This window comes from Copadichromis virginalis, linkage group LG18 (genome assembly GCF_057382275.1).
Source record: "Copadichromis virginalis isolate Kocher_CV1m ecotype Utaka linkage group LG18, C_Virginalis_male_GT1.1, whole genome shotgun sequence".
Taxonomy (NCBI): domain Eukaryota; kingdom Metazoa; phylum Chordata; class Actinopteri; order Cichliformes; family Cichlidae; genus Copadichromis; species Copadichromis virginalis.
Window position 1 is genome coordinate 23,417,725 of NC_140635.1, and position 20,615 is coordinate 23,438,339.

Consider the following 20,615-nt stretch of genomic DNA (forward strand, 5'->3'; position numbering starts at 1 on the left):
ACACTCACTCTTTCAAATAGATGCAAGTAAAACACAGCAGAAAATAAATAACATCAAAGACTCAGCGGTCCTTTTGCTCTATTTTCACCTGTAAAGCAGGAGTAGGGTAGACGGAGGTGTGCTCTGGTGCAGGTGTGCCGCAGCGGTCAGTGGAAGGATACGGCAGCTTCTCTGTGAATTTCCCATTACATGGTAGCACACTCGGTGCTTGTTTAGGGTTTTTTTTTTCGCTGTAAAAAGAAGTTTTCTTCCCACACACAACGGACACTAATGTTTTTGTCACTTTTTATGGAATCAAACTCAAAATAAGGTCAGTGCTTCCACGCTTTAAACGCTGCACACTCATACTCTCTCCCACAATCGATATATGATCCACTGTTGATCTGCACACAGCTGTTGTCATGAACGTCACACTCACTTACGTCACTGTCATGAGACATTCTTGCAAAAAAAATCACGGTTTTAGTAACGCAGTAACGCAGCATTCCTACAGGAAAGTAACGGTAATCTAATTACCGTTTTTGCAATAGTAATCCCTTACTTTACTCGTTACTTGAAAAAAGTAATCAGATTACAGTCTGCCCATCTCTGATCCCTACACACACAAACCAAAGTTTGCCTCAGCTTTACTTGCACTTATTTGGACTATAGTCGAAAACACAAAAGCCCAACAGAGTCAGAATCTCCCCATCCATTTATTTTTAAATGAAAGCTGAATTTTTAAGCATCTTCGAAAGCCTCAGCAGAATGACAACAAGCGGCTTCACGAGGGAGATTTGGTGGGTCAGACTTCAACCACATCTGCATTTCTTTCCATGTTAGCAGTGTACAAAATATGATTTATTAACATCTGAATTCGTGATTAACTGCTTGTGAAAACAGGAAAAGAAACCAAAAGGAAAGGATACACTTTCTTCCAAATGTCCCAGCTGCTCTTATATTTGCCCCCTTTTACTAAGTTTTAGGAACAAGGATCAATTATTTAATACCACTTGGAGCAAACTGGTTGAGGTTAAGATGTTGAGATCTCTTCTTTTTAAAGTTACAGACTGTTTTAATATGAAGGTGCTGGAGAAAATGTTTGCTGCACTATGTCTTTTCAAACGCACTCAGTTTAGATCCCAGCGACACACTGTGCGAATACCAACAGTGACCTATAAGACATGCAAATCGCAAGTGCACACACACACATGCACGCACACAGCTCTTCCACTAACAGCATCAAAAATACTGAAAGCTTTCTGATTTTCTAATGTTGAAATGAACACTGAAAAACCCTTGAAGGCAAGAAAATCTATAAAAATATGATCAATTTATCTTTAAAAATTAAAGTTAAATCTGGATTACATCAAAAAAGGGTGGGTGCGGGGGTATATGAATGAAGCTCAGCCAAGAGTACTGACATCTGAAACTTGGTTAGTGGGGCATCTGCTTTAATAACGACAATAATATATCAACACTGGGGAGTCCGTGTGTGCACCGACAGAGCGCCATCATGCGGTGAAACGAGAAGCTGGGCGAGTATAAAAGCCTCCAGTGCGAGGATGCTGACAGAAGAGGCAACTGCTTCATGTCAGACTTCGACCTGAACGCGCCAAAGTAGGTGGATGCGGATTAATCAGCTCTTTCTTTTGTTTTTTCAATATCTCAGACATTTCCGACTGGAAACCACAAACAAACAAAAGATTCAAGCAAAAGAAGAAGAAGAAGAAACGCGCATTTTGGAGCTCTGATCTCTTTTAATACTGAATGCATGAGGAGAAAGAGATGGGGATTTTTGAAGCCGCACCTGCGCACCTGCGATCTCGAAGTTATCCCGGTGGAAGAAGTGGATAGTTTTGCGAAGTAGCTCGCCCTCTTTTCCCTTCCCCGCCTGCAGCCGAGTCATGCAGGTCGACAACAGCAGCTCCTCTGGAGCTCTGACAGGGCTGTGCGGAGGGGAAGAGGATGAGCGCAAAATCTCCGAACTGGTCAGCCCTACGGGTGCAGCCTCCTCTTTTAACCTCTCATTAAACTGCTGGCTTCACATACTCTCTCAGGAGTCCTCGTTGGATCTGCACGGAGACAGCGCCAATCTGGCAGTAGGTTTGCTTACCTTCTTGTTTGTTTGTTTTTTGTTTTTTTTCTACAAGTCCAGTTGGATCAGATTAATAAAAAATGAAACGGTAATTGTGCATGAATCTTGGAGATAATGTTGTTTCTTTATTCTGACATTAAAGGTTATACCATTTTTTTAAACAAGTCCCACATCTTCAGAATATGTTTCAGCTTAAAATATCTTACCATTTATTATTGCAGCACTCTGTAGCATAACCTGTATATAAAAGATGACACTGCCACCATGCCACTCATTGGTTTGGTAAGTCTGGAGCCCAATGTTTTCACAAAGTGTCATCTGAGCTTTTTGAAAGGACACCCACCCTAAAGAATAATCTGCTTTGTCATCTTTTTGGACTTGAAATAATTATAAAATAAATATTATTTGCATATAGTGATCTTAAAACTAGCATTTGAGACAAAAAATAGACTCAATAGAAAAGCTTTGCCGAGGGTGTGACTTTCCCCCCATAGACCAGGCATTAGAACATTAGAAAGAATGCAGGTTGAATACACTTCCACGTTTTTTACTCCCAGAAGCTTTAAATTATCAGGTTGGAAAAGTCTCAGATTTTTGTTTTCAGTTATGTTTACTGAAAACACCCTTCAAGCACAAAACATGTATGTGTGTGTGTGTGTGTGTGTGACAGGTACGAGTTGTCATTGCCCTGGTTTATCTGGTTGTATGTGTTCTGGGGCTCGTGGGTAACCTCCTGGCACTCTTCTTGCTTCACTCCCGTCGCCGTGGATACCACCACTCCTCCATTGACTGCTTTGTGATGAGCTTGGCTCTCACAGACCTCCAGTTCGTCCTCACCTTGCCCTTCTGGGCCGTGGACACGCTGCTGGACTTCCGCTGGCCCTTTGGGCAGGTCATGTGCAAGATCGTGAGCTCGGTCACCACCATGAACATGTACGCCAGTGTCTTCTTTCTCACCGCCATGAGCGTGACACGCTACCGCTCCCTGGTTACTGCTCTGAAGATGGAGAGCCCAAGGAGCGCCACCGCTCGGGCCAAGTGGGCCAGCTCAGCCATTTGGGTGGTGTCTCTGGTGGCCACACTGCCTCATGCTTTCTACTCCACCACTGTCCAGGTTTGTTGAATCAGTACTCAACAACTAGTCTGCCTACAGTGCATGCTCTGTGTTTTGGATAAGGATCCTCTGATCTCCCTATTTATGTTTCCAGGTTTCTGCAGATGACGAGCTCTGCTTGGTTCGCTTCTCTGACTCCGACTCCGGTCACTGGGACCCCCAAGTCCTGCTGGGACTCTATCAAACACAGAAGGTCCTTCTGGGTTTTGTGGTTCCCCTTATTATCATCTCTGTGTGCTACCTCCTCCTGCTGAGGTTTATCCTGAGCCGGCGCATTGTGTGCAGCATGGTAACCGGGAGTGCCACCGAGAAATCTGAGTGTGAGAGAGGCCGCCACCGCCGCCGATCCAAAGTGACCCGCTCCGTCACTATCGTAGTTCTCTCCTTTTTCATCTGCTGGCTGCCCAACCAGGCCCTCACCTTGTGGGGGGTGCTGATCAAATTTGACTTGGTGCCCTTCAGCAAAGCCTTCTACAACACCCAGGCCTATGCGTTCCCCCTGACTGTGTGCCTGGCTCATGCTAACAGCTGTCTGAACCCAGTGCTTTACTGCCTGATCAGAAAAGAGTACAGAACTGGCCTAAAGGAGCTTCTCCTGAGAATTTCTCATGCAGTGCAGCATGTTTTCTCTCTGTCCCTGAGGGGAAGGAGAGTGGAGGAAGCACCGCCCAGCATGGTTATGATACATAAAGACATTAATATGTGATTTATTCAGAGCAAGAGAATAGCCTGACATTTTTGCAAACACAGTTAAATGTATTTTGATTGTGTGTGCTTCAGGGGTGCTGGAAGGTGAATTTGGTCACTTTCTGTGCTAAACCAGTCTAGCTGTTTCCATCTCTCCCCAGTCTTTGTGCTAAGCTAGGCTAAATGGCCGCTGATTGTAGCCTCATAAATAGAAAGCACATCATCTAAATGTTAGCAAGAAAGCCACTACGAATATTCTGCCAAATGTTGAATGTTTGCTTTGTAATTCAACTCTGTATGCCATATTTCTTTGGTGTCATGCGTGACATATTAAAAGAAGAAATAAAGTGTTTAAGTAAGGCATAAGGCCACTCTGTTCAAGCAGGAGCTTTGTCATTGATTCTCAAAGTCTCTGGAACATAATCATGAGTACCAACTAATAAATCAGTCTAAAATCTGAGTCAAACAGAGACTTGTTAAGCAAATCTTGCAGCAAATTCTGCAACAGCAAAGATTGTAGAAGTATCATTTTTACGGGAAAAAAGGTCTTTAAAACTTTTATGAGCCAAAGTTAGTAAGCCTTTTAACCATTTTAAATAGGTTTCATACTGGTAATTCTATATATGTAGTTCCTGTGCACTGGTAACCATTCAAATTTGAGTTAATTAACTTAGGCTTTAAAAATTATTTCATAATCTTTCTTTGGAGTTGTCTGCTTGAGTCCTTGAACCTGACCATTTTCAGAGGAGTGTTTTTTTGTTTTCTTTAAGCCACTTAACACTGACCTGTGAATCACTCGAGTTTAAAACACATCTAACTCAAGGAATAAATCAATGGTGTGTCTACACCTAACAGACAATTAGCAAAGAACTAGTTTAAATTGTATCTTTAGCACTTTGTTACTAGCATCCTGTTGCAAAAACACATCATGTGTTCCCATTTCTTCAGCTGAAGCAAATAAGATATTCTTAAGAAAGGAAAGCAGCGAGGGAAGGCTGAGGTATGCCAAATTACACAACAAGTGCAACAGGTCTTATGGGGTGATGAATTAATTAATTTAGCCTGTGCTTTCTAATAACTCCCCCCGAAGTGTGTCCAGAGGTGCTTCAAGGTTACAGAGTAGTTAGGCTTGCTTCTCTGAGAGCTTTGGTTGAAATCTAGTGACTGGAAAATTCACAGTGCATGACTCACATCATTTTCATATTCATCTGCAATTTTGGTGGGGCCCTGTCAACCTTGAAGATAGCATAACCTTGTTTAACAAAAGAATAAAGGTGTATAATCCTTACTGGCTGCAAGTGGGAGCAGTGGGCCAAATTGCCCCCCATAGCATCACAGAGCCAACCAGTTCCTTTTACTGCAGGAGTGAAGGGCTCATGTCTTTCCTCTAATGCAGCACCCGTGTGTATGTTTTATTTTTGTTATGCACTTCTGTGAAAAAAACTATTTGCAAAAATACTACAAGAGACTTTGGGCGTTATGTCCATTGTTAAACTGTTCAATCAGCCTGTGGCCTGTTTCTTTTTCACTGCTGTTTGATGTTTGAATAGATGATCTGCAAAATGATTTGTTTGTAATTTGCGTCTTAATTCCCCACAGAGACCATTATGAGGACTTGTTACAGTTTCATCAGGATTAACGTGTGAAATATTTTCTTGTGTTATTGCTGCTAATTAATCCACCGCGCAGGAATCTGCCGGAGAAACTCGTCTCCAGGACATTTTGGCATTCACATTCAATGTTTGATGCTCGCCTCTGTGTCTGATTTCCTGTCCTGCTGTGAATTGTTTTGTGAATACACGTGTGTGCTGTGACATTAAATAAAACAGGAGAACAAGAGTTTGGTGACATCTCGGGAAAGTTAATCTCTCCTGCGGCATCACGAAGACAAGGTAAACGAGTCAGCCACACAAAGGCTCTTGCACGTTTTTGCCCTTTAGCAACCTTTAAATTTTGAACGGAAAACTATCTTCAGCCACTCGCAGACAGTTCCTGACATACAAATACCACACACACACACATACACATGAGCTCCACCACACCGTTTTCATTGTGCGCCACTGTGGTTGTAATTATTTCCCAGCCCTGCTTCTTACATCAATAATTACTTGCCTGATTCATTCAGCAGGCTCTCTGTGAGCTATGATGTTGCTGTCGGGTCACCAAGGGAGCCTGCATCTTCCAGCTGAGAACAGCAACAATCACAAGTGCTATCTACTCGAGATCCTTACTCAGACTATGCACTGTTATTAAGCACAAAAAAGTCTTCTGTTATTTGAAAGGCTCCTTTAGAAGAACTCACTTCACAACTCACCGAGAGCAAAACAACAGCCACAGCAGCTACAGTTCATCCACTCAGACCCTGGTGGGATTTTCTATTTCAGAGCCAGTTCACAGAAAAACATCTAAAACAACAGGGTACAAAGCACGCGTGCTCGGCTATTCATCTTCAAGTGCTGTACGGAGAGGAATTTCACAGTCCTGCTGATGAAAACCACTCGAGGAAGTGTCATCCGTAAGTGTCCACATATGGCCTTCTTGGATTACTGATTTATAACAAGTGACAAGTTTATTTCCCAGGTGGACACAAACATTAACACAGCTTATGTGCTGCAGAAGAAAGCTACAAGGATCGTAACACCATCAGATATGAAGCGAGCAGCATGCTTAAAAAAAAAGAGGATTTAGATAATGTCAAAAGAATAATGTGAAAAGTAGAAAATAATGGACTCCATAGCTGGATTCAGTGGTTGTTTGAAATCACAGAGACACAGTTTGAGCTCAGAGGAACCATAATGCTTAAAAATGCAAACGTAAGGACAAATATTAATCATAGATTTATATGTGTTGCATGGGAAACAGATTTCACCATCAATTTTTCAGAAATCTAAAGCTGATGTTAACTTAACCTGAAAATGTGTTCATCAACTTTTTATCATCATCATGATGAAGAATCTGATCCTGCTGAACGCTCCAGTTTCAAGGTCAAGTGCAGTACAGTGTAAAAGTCTTGAGCCACCTGATTTCTTTGTACTTCCAGACTTACTTAATTCTTTAAAGTGGTCTTGAGTAATAATTCTCCAAACTTTCCGAAGAGCTTTCAAAGCTGTTCCCATTTCTTTTCTCTGACGGGCATAAAATAATATTTTTGCGCCAACAAGGTGACTCCCAAAGACCATGGCACCATGGTGTGCACCGTATCCTTAAAACATTGGAGGAAATTGGACAAGACGAGGACAAAAGAAGAACTTGAAGATAGACTTCATCTACAGCAGATGATCAGTATCTGAAAGTCACCTCCTTAACAAATAGGGGGGGAAATCCAGCAAAGACCTGACACAGCACTGGAGAGACTCATCTGATGGAGATCTTGTCAAAATTAATGTAATTATGAATGCAGAAAAGCCTCCTCAGATTTTCATCAGTCTTGTAATACCATCTGGAAAGCTATGACTGGCAACAGCTTCAAAACACACACACAAAAGTGCAACATCAGTAATGGATTGGCTTCCCCAGATCCCGGAACATTAGAACTGTGCAAACTCTGTTTTTGCTTTATAAACTGTATTTCCAGGCATGTTTGCGTATATTCAAATAAATTGCTGCACATACTTCTCATGGGTGGCCCAAGACTTTTGCACAGTACCGTATATCTCACACAGTCAACCTCAGGGGACACGCAGTGGCCTTCTAGAGCTTTCAACCTCATGTCACAGGTATCACCATGTTTGAAAGTCCAGCTTCTAATCATGGTCCTCATCATGGAGAGATTTCATCACTGAAAGCTTTTGAAACACCATTAAGTGGAAACATTTCTTAAGTATCAGTTGTGGAGCTTGTTTACCTGTAAAAATTCTTAATTAATAACGTTATCTGATACATTATATCTACATGACCTTCAAAATCCTTCAACTAGAACATTTTATTCGTATCCAGGAATGATTCTCAAAAGAAATGGTGACTAACTGCCCAACAGAAGGCCACAAACATGGTTGGTTTACATGTTTTTCTCTTTTTCATGTCAATTCACCATCTGTTTATTTAACTCGTGCAGATTTTTTTGAAACTGATTTCACTAAATTCTGATCAGCCTCACTGTAAAAAAAAAGAAGAAGTACGTTTTTAATTTGTTACAGTTTGCTGGACAAAGACACATCTGTACATCACCACAATCACCTGATTTTAAATCCGACAAATGAATATATAACCTTTCAAATTTAACTCAAGGAGTTTTACAAAGAAAATTGCGTTAACATTTTAGAAATTACAGTTATTTTTATACAGAGCTCTCCATTTTCAGAGGCTTAAAAACAGTTGGAGAATTGGCTGATGAGCAGTTTCATGACCCGGTGAAGCCATGACAAAGAATTTGTATAGTTTTTCACTGTAATTCTAAATGTGAGGACCAAAGAGATGACAGTGCAAGTGAAGTTCATCATTAGGTTGAAAAACCCCAATAACATTTTCAGACAAACAGCAGAAACTTTTTGAGTGACCAAATCAACAGTGTGGTTCATCCTGAAAAAGGAGAAATGCACTGGTCAGCTGATCAGAGCTTCACCGTGCAAAAGGATAATGACCAAAAACAAACTGCAAAAGCAATCAAAGAGTTTCTCAAAGCAATGGGATATTTCTCAATGGCCAAGCCGAGATCTCAGTCCAACAGAGTGACGTTTTCAGTTCCTGAAGAGGCAGAGAGAGACTCACAAACAAGCAAACTGAAAGTCTGGCAGGCAGAGAATCTCAAGGGAGGAAACAGAGCATTTGGTGACTTCCATGGATTTTAAATTTCAGAAAGTCATTGACTGCAAATTATTTTTCATCTAAGTATTAAAAACAATCCTTACGTTTAAAATTATCTTAGTTTATCTAGTTAATGCTAAGCCTCTGAAAATGGAGAACTGCAAATAAAAATGTCTGTAATTCCTGAACATTCAATTCCAAATTTGTGTTAAGCTCCTTGAATTAAAGATGAAAGTCTGCACTTCAATCACATCTTGATTGTTTGATGTAAACCCCACTGCAGTGGTGCACACAGGCAAAACTTCACAAACAGCTCGGGATTATGTTTGCACTGATTATTTAGCAATCTAATCTTCAGTGTTATTCTCTGTCTGCGAAAGCATCATCTGTAATAGCACTTTTAAGACCATAGTTATCTCCACCAATGTGCCGCTTTATGGGCCATGACGGTAAATTAAATTTGCAGTTATCTTTGATATTATGCGAGGAACACTGTGTTCCAGCGTAAGCAGGAAAAAACAAGAACAGCCCTCTCAGGGGAGTGATCCTCCAGGAGCCGTAATAACAAATCCGGATGCAGCAGTGAGAGACGTGACTCAATTATTTTATAATTAAAAGGCGACTTCCTAAAATGGTTTTCAACAAAGTCCTTTTCCTCTGTCTCCCACACAAGTGTCTGAAATTGTTTATGAAATAATGACATCAAATAAATCCAATGTGAGGATAAAAGGGTCATCAAGCCTTTAATTGGTGCCAACTGCAACTTCAATCAGGACACAGAACAAAAAAAAAATCTCCACTGATGGACTGAAACATCAATTTAGTGCCTTATAAAATTCCCTATCCTTTTTCAGTTTGGCATAAGATAAATGTTTTTGTGAATTCATGGATAAATGCCTCCAACTGAGAAAAAGTTGATTAATTTCTTCATCGGAGAGGATGCCATGATGCAGAAAGAGGGAAGCTGGGCCTGAAAATGGATAAAAGGAAGCTTTATGACGCATGACGGTACGTTATCAGGCTTTGTCAACAGATAAAGCTTCTGATAAACTCGTGACTGTTGAGGCTCTGATGAAATAACATATTTGCAGTAGTGAAACCTGTCTAAGCACATCCTGCTCAAAGTCAGCGGTACTTCAGGCTTTAAAGAATTTCCAGTGTCTCAATCACATTTAGTTTCTGTCTTTCTTGATGTCATTCTCAGTAACAATGGTTACAGCTTCTCCGTTCTTCCTCTGAGACTCACCTGAGCTCGGTTATACTGAACGTGGAGCTTCTCTAAAGCAGCTGCAGACTCTGGTTCCACGATTTGCTCGCCTGCTTTTGTGTGACAAGCACAAGAGAGCATGAACTCCCTGACTGTATATATATTTTTGAAAGTCTGTAGCAGGGTTTTCTGACTTTTGCTGTCATTATTGGTTGCTCTCACTTTCCTTAAAAGCACTTTCCCAGTAACTACCAGTGAAATGCTTCCTCACAGCATGAAGCTACCACCCCTGATGGTGTGCCTGCTCTCTTCTAAATGAAGCACTTTGAATTACAATGGAAAAGTGTTCTTCAGACTTCATTATATCAACATTTTTAATGTGGTATTTTGCTGCCTTTGCCCTGGGTACAAATCGTCACATCAGGGCTCCGATTCTCTGACCAGCATCCCTGTCGCTGAAATCAAGAGGATGAAAAGCTGCTGCTGAAAAAAAAACAACTTTCCACTTCCTACCAAACACCAAGGAAACTCTTCACAAGTTTTTTCCTGTTTTGAAGATAACTTCCTGTGTCCCTTCTGTCAGGTCTAACACACCTTCGAAAAGAGGTATCATCATGAAGTTCTGGGAATCCATAAATCAGACTCCACCTAGCTGAGCTCATCTAAGCAAGATCTGTTATTCCTGGTTTAGAAACGCAGGTTTTATTGAACATTAGACCACTTCAACTTGAGTGAAACCAAACTGTCAAGCAAGGTGTGGCTACAAGGTGGATTTGGGTAAATTTAAGTTTTATTGGATTGTATTACTGCCTCTCAGAATATTCCTATGCAAACCAGTGAAGTTCCTGACAAACTAAAAAACGTGTGATTAAATTCAGTCCCTTCATGGTTTCAACGTTTTGATTTTTAAGTGGAATCCTGGACCTTTTTGAATGCTTCTCGTTTGCTTTGGTTAAAAAGCTTTTTTAATGTATTTTTTTGCGCTTTGAACTATAAAAATTAAATTTCACTTTCACAGCAAAAAAGGATATTGATTTCATGACACAGGTTACACATGCTCACTAAATTGGACAATGAAAAATTGGAGAAATGTTGCCTGTTGCACTGGTCTCTTAAACATGAGTGAGTTTACTATACCTTGTTGAATCTAAGCCACAGGCAGTTCTGAAGGTAAAAAGAGGTCATGTGGACATCTCTCGAGTAGACATGATTAAAACACATTTAAATAGAGGTAGACAGTAAAGGCATTAGGTGTGTCTAATGATCCGTTCACATTCAGGCAGTTTAAGTATATGCCATTGTGTCTGCAGCTGTTGTGTTTTTAGCTTTAACATTTGTTGCTTCTGTGTGTGTCAGATCAAGTGCCTTAATGGACTGAAACAGCCAAGCAGCCACGCGTCTGCCGCAGTAATTATCTACCTTTGCAAACACCTTTGACCCATTACACAAAATGGATATTCTGGCTTCATAAAATAGAGAAGGTAAGTGCAATCCAGATGCAGCACCAATTTGACTTAGGTGGGGGTGGGAAAAAAAACCAGATGTTCTTCTCTCCTTTCGTCACTGAGGTCATTTCTGCCATAGACCTTATAACAGCATTCATTCATAAAGCAGCGATACACAATTAGAGAGAATCTGAACATTACTAAAGTGTTGAAATGTTGACCTCAGAGGTGTAAAATCACAGCAAACACAATTAGTCACACACTATCCCAGCACAGCACAGCTTAGTCCAGGTTCTCTCAAATGCTGATCTCCACTAAGCAACACTGTATACAGATTGTTCCACAGATTTTTTGGTGTTTATTGTCAAAACATATACAAACTGTATGAAACAAACAAACAAACTGAGAGCACAGTACTTTTATCCTGAGTTATAAATATTTTCCTAAAAATATACAGCATGATTATGAATCAAAACTGAAATTTCCCTCAACTCAAAGTAGATACTTGTTATTCATATTTTCTAAATGCTTGCTTGCTTTCTCCTTTTCATTATCTACTGAACTAAAGAGTCTTTAGAGACAAGGTCTCCAGGGATGAGATCTGGAGCACATGGATATGAATAAAGCTTTAATATGGTGCAGCTATCTTACAAACCTGATTAAAACTATATTTGTCATGAAGTGTTCCAGATCTCATCTCATTATCCCACCTGCAACAGCCCTGCTCTCCAACTAAAGCAAAACACCTTGTTGCCCGAGATGCCCCATACTGTGGCAGGAGGAACTTTTACATCCTCTCTATAACTCAAGAGTTCGTTCAGGCTCGAGCTGCATCAGTTTCACATCGCCGCTTAACATGACAGCAAGGGGAGTGTCAGAAATCTCTGATTAAAAAACCCACTACAGCACTAGAAAAGTCTTTGTTCCAGATGAGAAGAAGCTCTGACCTCCGTGAAACAGCTCAAATCACCTTCGGCTGTGAGGTTCTGTTGTGGACGGGTTTGTGGCGTGCTTTTCAGAAAGAGCACCTGAGGCTATTTCTCTTCATTTATCTCCACTGGGAGGTCCGCTCTCTCCCTCTTTACTGAAACTGTCTCCTCCTTAACGCTTCCATCGTCCGTTAGCTGTGAAGCTTCTCTTTTCCTCTCCTCCTTAACAAAGTTCTTTTCCACCTTTTCCTTCGCAGTAACTCCACGCGGTGGTTTGACATCGGCGGTGGTCTCAGTGGTAGCTGTGGAGCTCTCGCAGACAGTTGGTCCATCCCACTTTGGGATTTCCAGTCCCAGCAGCTCCATCAGCTGTTTCATGACGTCGTCCACATAACCATGGATACGCAGGTGTGCATGCTTGTCCTGCACTCACAGAAAATTGCAGCCGTTGAGGTAATGGTTGATAATAATCAGTGTTTTTTCCAGCATTTACACAAATCACTCAACACTTCAAAGGTAAATAATTACACGTGCATGCGTTTGTATGTGTTGGTGTTGCATACATGACACTCACGTGTTTGGTCGGCTGCAGGTTGACAATAACCAGTTTGCCACCCTTGCGCTTGGTGAGGAGTGGGAGGTCTCCACTGGGTTTGATCTGCAGGGACGTGCCCAGAGTCAGAGCCAGGTCCGCTCGTCTAAAGAGGACGACGCCACACACAAACCAGTTCTTCATCATTCGTACATAATTGATGCAATCTATATATCCAATAGATTATCTTACAGTGTTAAATTGCATTATTCATTTATTTAGGTGTCATTTCTTGCAGTGGCACCACCTGACTTTTACTTTATACTCTCCCTGTGCCGGGGCTAATTCTCTCCAACTACTCCAGATTCCTCCCACAGTCCACAGACATGCAAGTTAGTGGGGTTAGGTTACTGGTGATTCTAAATGGGCCATAAGTGTGAATACGAGTGTGAATAGTTGTCTGTATCTCCGTGTCAGCCTTGCAAACTGTCCAGGGTGTACCCCAGCTCGCAGCTGGGATAGGCTCCAGCTGTCCCGCAACCCCGAATTGGATAACCAGAAGAAGACGGATGGCTGAAAACCGCTCCACAGTTTTTTACTTTAAATTTATTATCATTTGAACAGCATTTTTAGTCGTCCAAATCTGTTCATTCACAGGCAGCTAAGGCACCTGACATTGTTAAAGAATATATATTTGAATGCAATGAAAATCTATTCAATTAAAAATAAGTTTTATAGAATAAACTCCACAATGTCATAAAATGAATGAACAGAAACTATACACCTCGATAAAATGTCACGTCTTTGGCCCGTGTATATATACGTTTGTATCTGTCAGTAAAAAGGCAGTTAAAGCTCATTTATCCTGGCTGAAACTGAATGAATGGCAAGGTCAGCTTCAAGGCACTTTCTATGTCAGCCAGTCAAGGTACAGCGCGTGAGTTACTCTTCAGACTACAGCTTTTGCAATTTGATTCTATAACATACTTGTGCTGTTTGTTGTTATAAATAGCAAATTAGCTTCTGCGTTATGGTACGAAAAATGTCTTCTTTTTTTTTTTAAAGCCACACTGAGCGTTTCCAGTGAGCGTTCACTATGAATTCTAATCAGTTTGTTCTAACTTTGAAGAAATCCGCTCAAGGCTGTCAAGAGATATTGTGTTCATATGTGAGAAGCAGTCCAAACCAAACACACAGTCCCTCCCTCTGGCCTCGGCTGTTACAGTCACAAAGGCAAAAATGGCAAACAAATAAATAAAACAGATACTAAAACAGATACTTAGTGTATGCAGCTCCAATCCTAAACCACAAATAAAATAAACACAACTAAAGCCAGAAATCAAATTTCAGTATATACAGTCTGATCACACGCAACACTTCCAGCTGTGCAATGAACACATGCTGAACTCCTGCACTGTGCTGTCCCCTGCTCGCTTGAGCTCAGACAAATTTGGTCGTTTTCATCTTCAAACCGGTGCAACGGACGGATTCCCAGGTCTGCGCCCGGACAAATCCACTGCATGACCTGCAGCTAAACCTCACATTGATTACAGCTCGGTAATTTTTCACCTTTTTCCGCTGCCATGAACACATAATTCAGAGTTCAATGGTCAGAGCTCCAAATCTCCCCTTTGTACTTTAGTTAGTAATAATACATCCATTACAAACGGCGCATCAAGGTGACACATAAGCAATAAGAGGGTTTTTTTGTTGCAGAGGGAAAGAATGCAAATGTTCACACTCCAGAGGAAAATGGGGACATCAAAGCGCACTGCAATGCATATATAATCCCTAAAAAGGTTTTCAAATAAGGTCTTCTTTGCATGTCAGGATCAATAGCAGAGCCACAGAAGGCTAAAGCAAATCAAACAGTTTCCACATTTTTCAGTTCACAGGATGTGTTTGAACTACTGCTTTCGCTTTATATTGAGAAAAAAAACCCAGACATGTCAGAGGAACTCTGACAGAAAAGAGCATACATTTTCTGTTTCCGCCTTATCAAAGCAGATGGTTAAACAAAGAACATCTACAATATAAAGTAAAAAAAGGAGTTCAAACTACTGCACCTCTCACCTGCTTGCGTCATCTGCTTTGTTCAGGTCTCTGTCAGGAAGAGCATCCTCCCAGTCAAGTATAGTGCTGATCAGCTTCCCTCTTTAGTATTAAGGAAACACAAAGGAAATAATAAATCAACAATGACTCACTTTTCGAGTCTTTAAAATGCACAAGCCTACGCATGTGTCACCTGCACGCTCTGAGCCCCCTGGATCGTACCACCTCACAGTAGCGTCCTGTCGGTTTCAGGCCCATCACACCGATCACCTTTTCTCGGACGTACTGCCTGGAAAACCAACAAGAATTCCATTTAATTCTCAGTGCGTCCACAGCAGCTTTACATGAATTACAAGAAAGAAGATCAAGCTGCTCCCAAGGCATCAAAGCAAGGTCTAATTTTACACAAAGCCTGACACTCAGTGGCTACTTCAAACCACACGTCTTTTAGACCTAAACGGTGGACTTTCCAAAAAGGTTCTCTAAAGATTTCAGAGCATTTGGAGATAGTGAGTGTGGATTAAGCTGCTGCGGTCCTGCTCTTTCCAGATTCATTTCACATTAGGATCCCTTACGTGTGCAGGGGGAACCACTCCTTACATTTACGTCTTTGAGTGTTGCCAGTTTTTGTTTTTACCTGCTGGAAGTGGAAACCAGCATGGGGTTTCTACTGCTGCGGGGCATCTGCTTCAGGGCTCTTCTGAGCAACTATCTGTGTACTTATGGAACTCCTCTGAATACATAAAGAGGAATACTACCACGGCATGTTTTGATCAACACATTACCCATGTAGATTGTGTGCAAATTCCAGGAGGGAGATGGTAGAAAGTCCATTGTGACCGTAGGAAATGTAAGGTGCAGGACTCCTTGGATACGTGCATTCTTAAGCAGTAAACATAAACAGATCCTCTTATTTGCATGCTTTACGCACTATGTGGCAGCCTTGTGCTTTGCTGCTGGTACTGCCAAACAAGCGCCTAATGAAATGTGAATTCAATGTAAGACAAGCTGTTTTTATCAAAATGTAACTTTTTGTGTTTGTGTGCATGCACATACCTGCCACACTTCTCACACTCCTCCACAAACATGTTCCCATGAAGCTCTGATAACAAATCCCTGACAGAGAGAGGCAGATGATATTCGTGTTATTCACCGTCGCCAACGCAGATATAACTTTTTGGTGCCAGAACTGAAACTAAATAACCACCAATGTTATAAAATACTTTTTAAAGTAGGTTCGTTAACTGAGGTTTCACTGCCTCTACACCCATATGAACCTGAGCGACATCCTGGCTTCAACTCTTCCGGGAAGGCTTTCCACGAGGTTTAAGAGTGCTTATGGAAATTTTTTGGCATTTTTCCTAAAGTGCATTTGTGAGGTCAGACACTGATGTTGGAAGAGAAGGCCTGGCTTGCAGTCTCCGCTCTAATTCATCCAAGGGTGTCCTATTGGTTTGACGTCAGGACTCTGTGTAGGTGGGTCAAATTTTTCCACACCAAACTCGCTCATGTGGGCACCCCCCACACCATGATGCATGCTGGGTGCTGTTTTTTTATACACCTGTGGCAATGGATTAAATGATTTGAATGGCTGAGTAAATGCTTCTGCCAATATAGTGTAATAAAAACCTGTGAATATTTCAGCCAAATACCACCGATTCATGGCCTGTTACCGTACATAACATCCAACAAAGGCTATTTCGACCCAGGAAAAACCCTGTAATGTGAGGACACTACAGCTCAACTTTTTCTCTATCCTTCTTTTCAACTTGGACTCTTATAAATATTCTGAGCACTCATATTAGTTTCTGAGCATCACCTGGCACCTGTGCCGATTAGGCCCAACTGGTTTCCTTCGCCAGCTTAATTATTTCCTCAGAGAACCACCGCTACGCTTCCTGGTCTCATTTAAAAAACCTGACCGAGGGTGGAGGAAGGCTTAGAAAAAAACCCCGAAAAAACCCCCCCGGCTTCCAGGGAAAGCAACCCCTCCAATATGCATAAAGGCTGGATGTATGTGCTGAATTAAAAATAGGACTCCTGGCCTTGGGTTAGTCCAACATGGCTGTGTAACCCAGACTCAGACCAAACATTTTCCATTGCACTGAAAATTATTTCAAGATATTCACCGCAGCTGTTATCACACAGCAGCAGCTTCAAAATTTACACAATGAGTCACATGTGGGAATGAATTGATATGATTGGGGGAAAACAACAGTAATGTGGTTGCTGCATGCATTTCATAAACAAGTCAGGCTGAAAGCTAAAGAGCTACTTTACACCTCCTCCATTCATTCTGCTTCAGCTCCAAAGCATTCATCGTGAAAGTTAGTGATATTCTTAAGATCTGACATATACTGTATAGTCGCATATAGAGAATAGCAATGTCTCTACGATTTAAATTACCTGGGGAAGCCTGATCGCACATGCAGGCCATCCACATTCTGGCTGATGAGATATTTGAGGTACCCTGCCCTCTGCAGTCCCAGGAGAGCCATGTGAGTGAAGCTTGGGCGAGCATCTTCAAATGTAGTATCAAAATGAGGTGACTCACCCTTTTCTTCAAGAGTCCACACACCCTTGGGACCCCTGAAAGAAAATAAAGATTAGAGAGGAAAACTTTTGTTGACTATGTGGATGATGTTCAATGTGAAATTGTTCCGTTTCTGCTCCTGTGATTATCTGTCAGTTGTGGATGTCTGAATGGTTGGATGAACACAGTGGTACACTCGCTGCTGGAGCTGTCTAACACCGTGACAGTTGCCAAGTTACTCTGAGGGCATGCAACTTATCATTAAGCATCAGACGATAGAGCGCATCCTACAAATCCAAAAATACAACCACATGTCTCATCTTTTGCTCTCAGCTTGGACTTTAAAAACCCCGTCTTTCAGCCGACCGGCTCAAAGCCTCATCGGCAGTGAGGGAGTGATGCGTGCATCGCATACAACACCCTAATCACCCCGTGAACGATGCTGCGCGACATTAGTCTGTGAAGCTGTTACATTTACGTATTAAGGTGTCAGTAACAGTAACTTAATGAGCTGAATTTCTTCTGATCTGGAGTACGTGTGTTTATGTGTGTCTGAGCAGCAGAGGGAACACAGTTTGCATTTGTGAGCTTTATGTGTATGTTTTAATCTTGGCTCTAATGATAAACCCTCCAAGGTCAACTCCACCTGGCTGACAGGCGAAGCAATGAAATATTAATTTGCCTTCACATCCGAGTATTTATGCGTTTGTGTGAATTCACATAATCTATAGTACAACTGAATGACTACAATGAAGACCTCTATCCGCTCCACATCTCTGCATTCGGGAGGCAAACATTTGCCACAGTACCAAAGACAATCTAAGTAGACAATAGAAGTATTTTCCATTATATTTTCAGTGCGTGTTACACAGTGCTAGACCTTATGTGAAGTAAGCAAGCACCACCCTCCTCTGCTCAAATCACGGTACTACAAGAGAAACAGGAGAATAAGCCGAGAGGTGCTTGTTACATCTCCCAAAATACCAAAAAAGATATCAGAAATGCTCAGCTCACAGTGAATAGATTGATTCTTATATAGCGCTTTCTATTCTCCCAACATGCCTCATTTACACAAGCACTTTTTTCCCCTTATGCTTAAGCGCTTACTTACATTGGAGACCAATTTGGGGTTAGGATCTTGCCAAAGAATATTTGGCATGCAGACTGGAGCGGCCAGGGATCGAACCACCAACCTACTAATTGGTAGATGACCTTCTCTATCTCCTGACCTCTCCGACTTTCAAGAACAAGGTTCAAAGACAATCAAATATTGTCGTAGTCCTGACTTAATTGGACTCAACACAGGAAACCTCACCCGGCCCAGACATGGAAGGGATTGACAGCTTGATAGCTATTTCTGGATCCTGTGGGTGGTGGTGCATGGCTGTTCTTAGTTGGTGGAGCTCATGACTGCACAACACAGCTTTTCTGCACACAGTAACAATTTCTGTAGCTATGATATTTGATGATGCTAATATGTGCTAATCATAAGAGAACAATTAAACAAATTAAAAACAAACAAACAATCAGAATCATTCATTTGTGCTGCCTATTAAATTTCATGACTTCACTCTTTAAGGTCAATTAAAGCATAAAATTTCCATCTGAAAAATATTCAGTGACAAAACCGTGAAGCAACACTGGCCAACTTCGGGCTCAAAGGATAAAACACACTTGGAAGATTTTATCATTAAGCAACAGTGAGGTTTTACTGCCAGTTTTAATCACTGCTGATCAAAACTCTAAATTAACAGCATTATAATAATCGGAATGAATCGGTAACACTGACTTTTTTTAAACTGATAAAATTTCTTAACTGCAACTCAGATTTCATAAAATCAAAACAATCAGATGCTACATATATTTTAATTAACAACTAGGCGGCATCTTCTGTGGATACTGCATCTATCACAATGGCATAGATTCACAGTAGAAGAGTCTTGGTGGAAAAACATCTGAAAAACATCTGGTGCATCATTAAAATCAAAGCATGTGACTGCAAATTTTTTGATTTGCTCTGCTGCCATTAAATTCAAAATTAGCTAATATTTTACGCGAAGTAGTAAAATGTCTGAATTTAAACACTTTAACTGTTTCCTTTTCTGTTGTGAAAAAAATGTGGGTTTATGAGATTTGCAAATAATTAGACTGTGTTTTTAATTCACATTTTACTCAGTGTCCCAACTGTATCATCTGCCAAGGTGATGATGGTGATGATTTTGACCTGCTGTAAGAAAAGAACTTCCCAAATCTGAGATAAATTAAGTATGTCTTGTGTTTTCTTTTCTTAAGATTTGGGCTCCAGAAAACAAACATAATATTTGTTTTTGTTGGAACTGTATTTCCTTCTTTGCACTTCTAAAAGAAAATGTAACTTGGCCTAGAGGTGCACAATCTATGCAAAAAACTGCACGTCAACATAAAAAAACAACAACAAAAAAACACTTTTGTTCTTGTCTCACCTGAAGTCGGGGATACCTGCCGAGGTGCTGATCCCAGCTCCCGAGTGGACAACCAAGTACTGAGATTCTTTAATCAGCTGAGCTAGAGTTTCCACCTTGGCCTTCAGCTCCTCAGGATTATCAAAGTGCTGCAGCAGAAGAGAAAAACGCGACTTCAAGAGCTGACCGAGAGCCACATTCAAATCAAATTACAATGAATAAGTCTGTTTGACAAAAGGTACAAGCACACAGCTGTAACACAGTTTATTACAGCTCAGCACTGATTTAAAAGAAACACTGACAGTTTTGAAGTACTGGTATTTGTGACTCCTCTAACCCCCTCCCCTTGTAGCTTTCAGATCTATACGTGTGTGCTGAAGATAGTATCAGTATACGATCTGTGCACTTCCTAATAAAATACGTATAACTAATGTGATATTACTCGTGGATTATTATCCGATGCTTGGAGACAAACAGAAGCTCTTCGTGTTACTTTCGGATGTTGCCGTTTTTAAAGACCAAGCTCTCCAAACGTACTATGCGACAAACGTCCGCGGCTAACCTGCTAGCTACCTGCTCTTAAAGCTTCAATTACCTCAGGAAGTCCGCAGACACCTTTGTTTGCGTACGGCGTGAGTCCAGCTGCATAATTCACAGACATGGCTGCAGACGGTAGTGTACTTTTGTTTTTTTTCTTTAATAAAATTAGTCGTGTTTTGTCCGGGCGGCGAAAATTTACCAAGCGATAGTTACGATGACGACATCAAAAAGCGACTGGGTGATGCTGCATTCAAGGACTTTGGGAAATTAAGACTTCACCTCTGTGTTCAGAAGACGTTCCACATTGAACCTCCA

General features: G+C 41.2%; 2 protein-coding genes across 2 annotated transcripts; one reads left to right on the top strand and one right to left on the bottom strand.

Moving 5' to 3' along the window:
• Positions 1 to 1,552: 1,552 nt before the first annotated feature.
• Positions 1,553 to 5,717, top strand: LOC146687876 (relaxin-3 receptor 1-like). The gene is made up of 3 exons (XM_085439501.1): positions 1,553 to 2,081; positions 2,748 to 3,191; positions 3,286 to 5,717. Exons 1-3 carry the CDS (start codon positions 1,887 to 1,889, stop codon positions 3,895 to 3,897), a joined length of 1,251 nt encoding a protein of 416 aa, XP_085295627.1. The 5' UTR covers positions 1,553 to 1,886; the 3' UTR covers positions 3,898 to 5,717.
• A 5,868-nt stretch (positions 5,718 to 11,585) lies between these two features.
• On the bottom strand, positions 11,586 to 20,523 carry sirt6 (sirtuin 6). The gene is made up of 8 exons (XM_085439165.1): positions 20,356 to 20,523; positions 19,782 to 19,909; positions 17,193 to 17,375; positions 15,843 to 15,902; positions 14,980 to 15,075; positions 14,808 to 14,888; positions 12,777 to 12,900; positions 11,586 to 12,625 (listed from the first exon to the last, which is right to left on the bottom strand). The coding sequence occupies exons 1-8, from the start codon at positions 20,419 to 20,421 to the stop codon at positions 12,308 to 12,310; spliced, it is 1,056 nt and encodes a 351-aa protein (XP_085295291.1). The 5' UTR covers positions 20,422 to 20,523; the 3' UTR covers positions 11,586 to 12,307.
• Between the last annotated feature and the right edge of the window lie 92 nt (positions 20,524 to 20,615).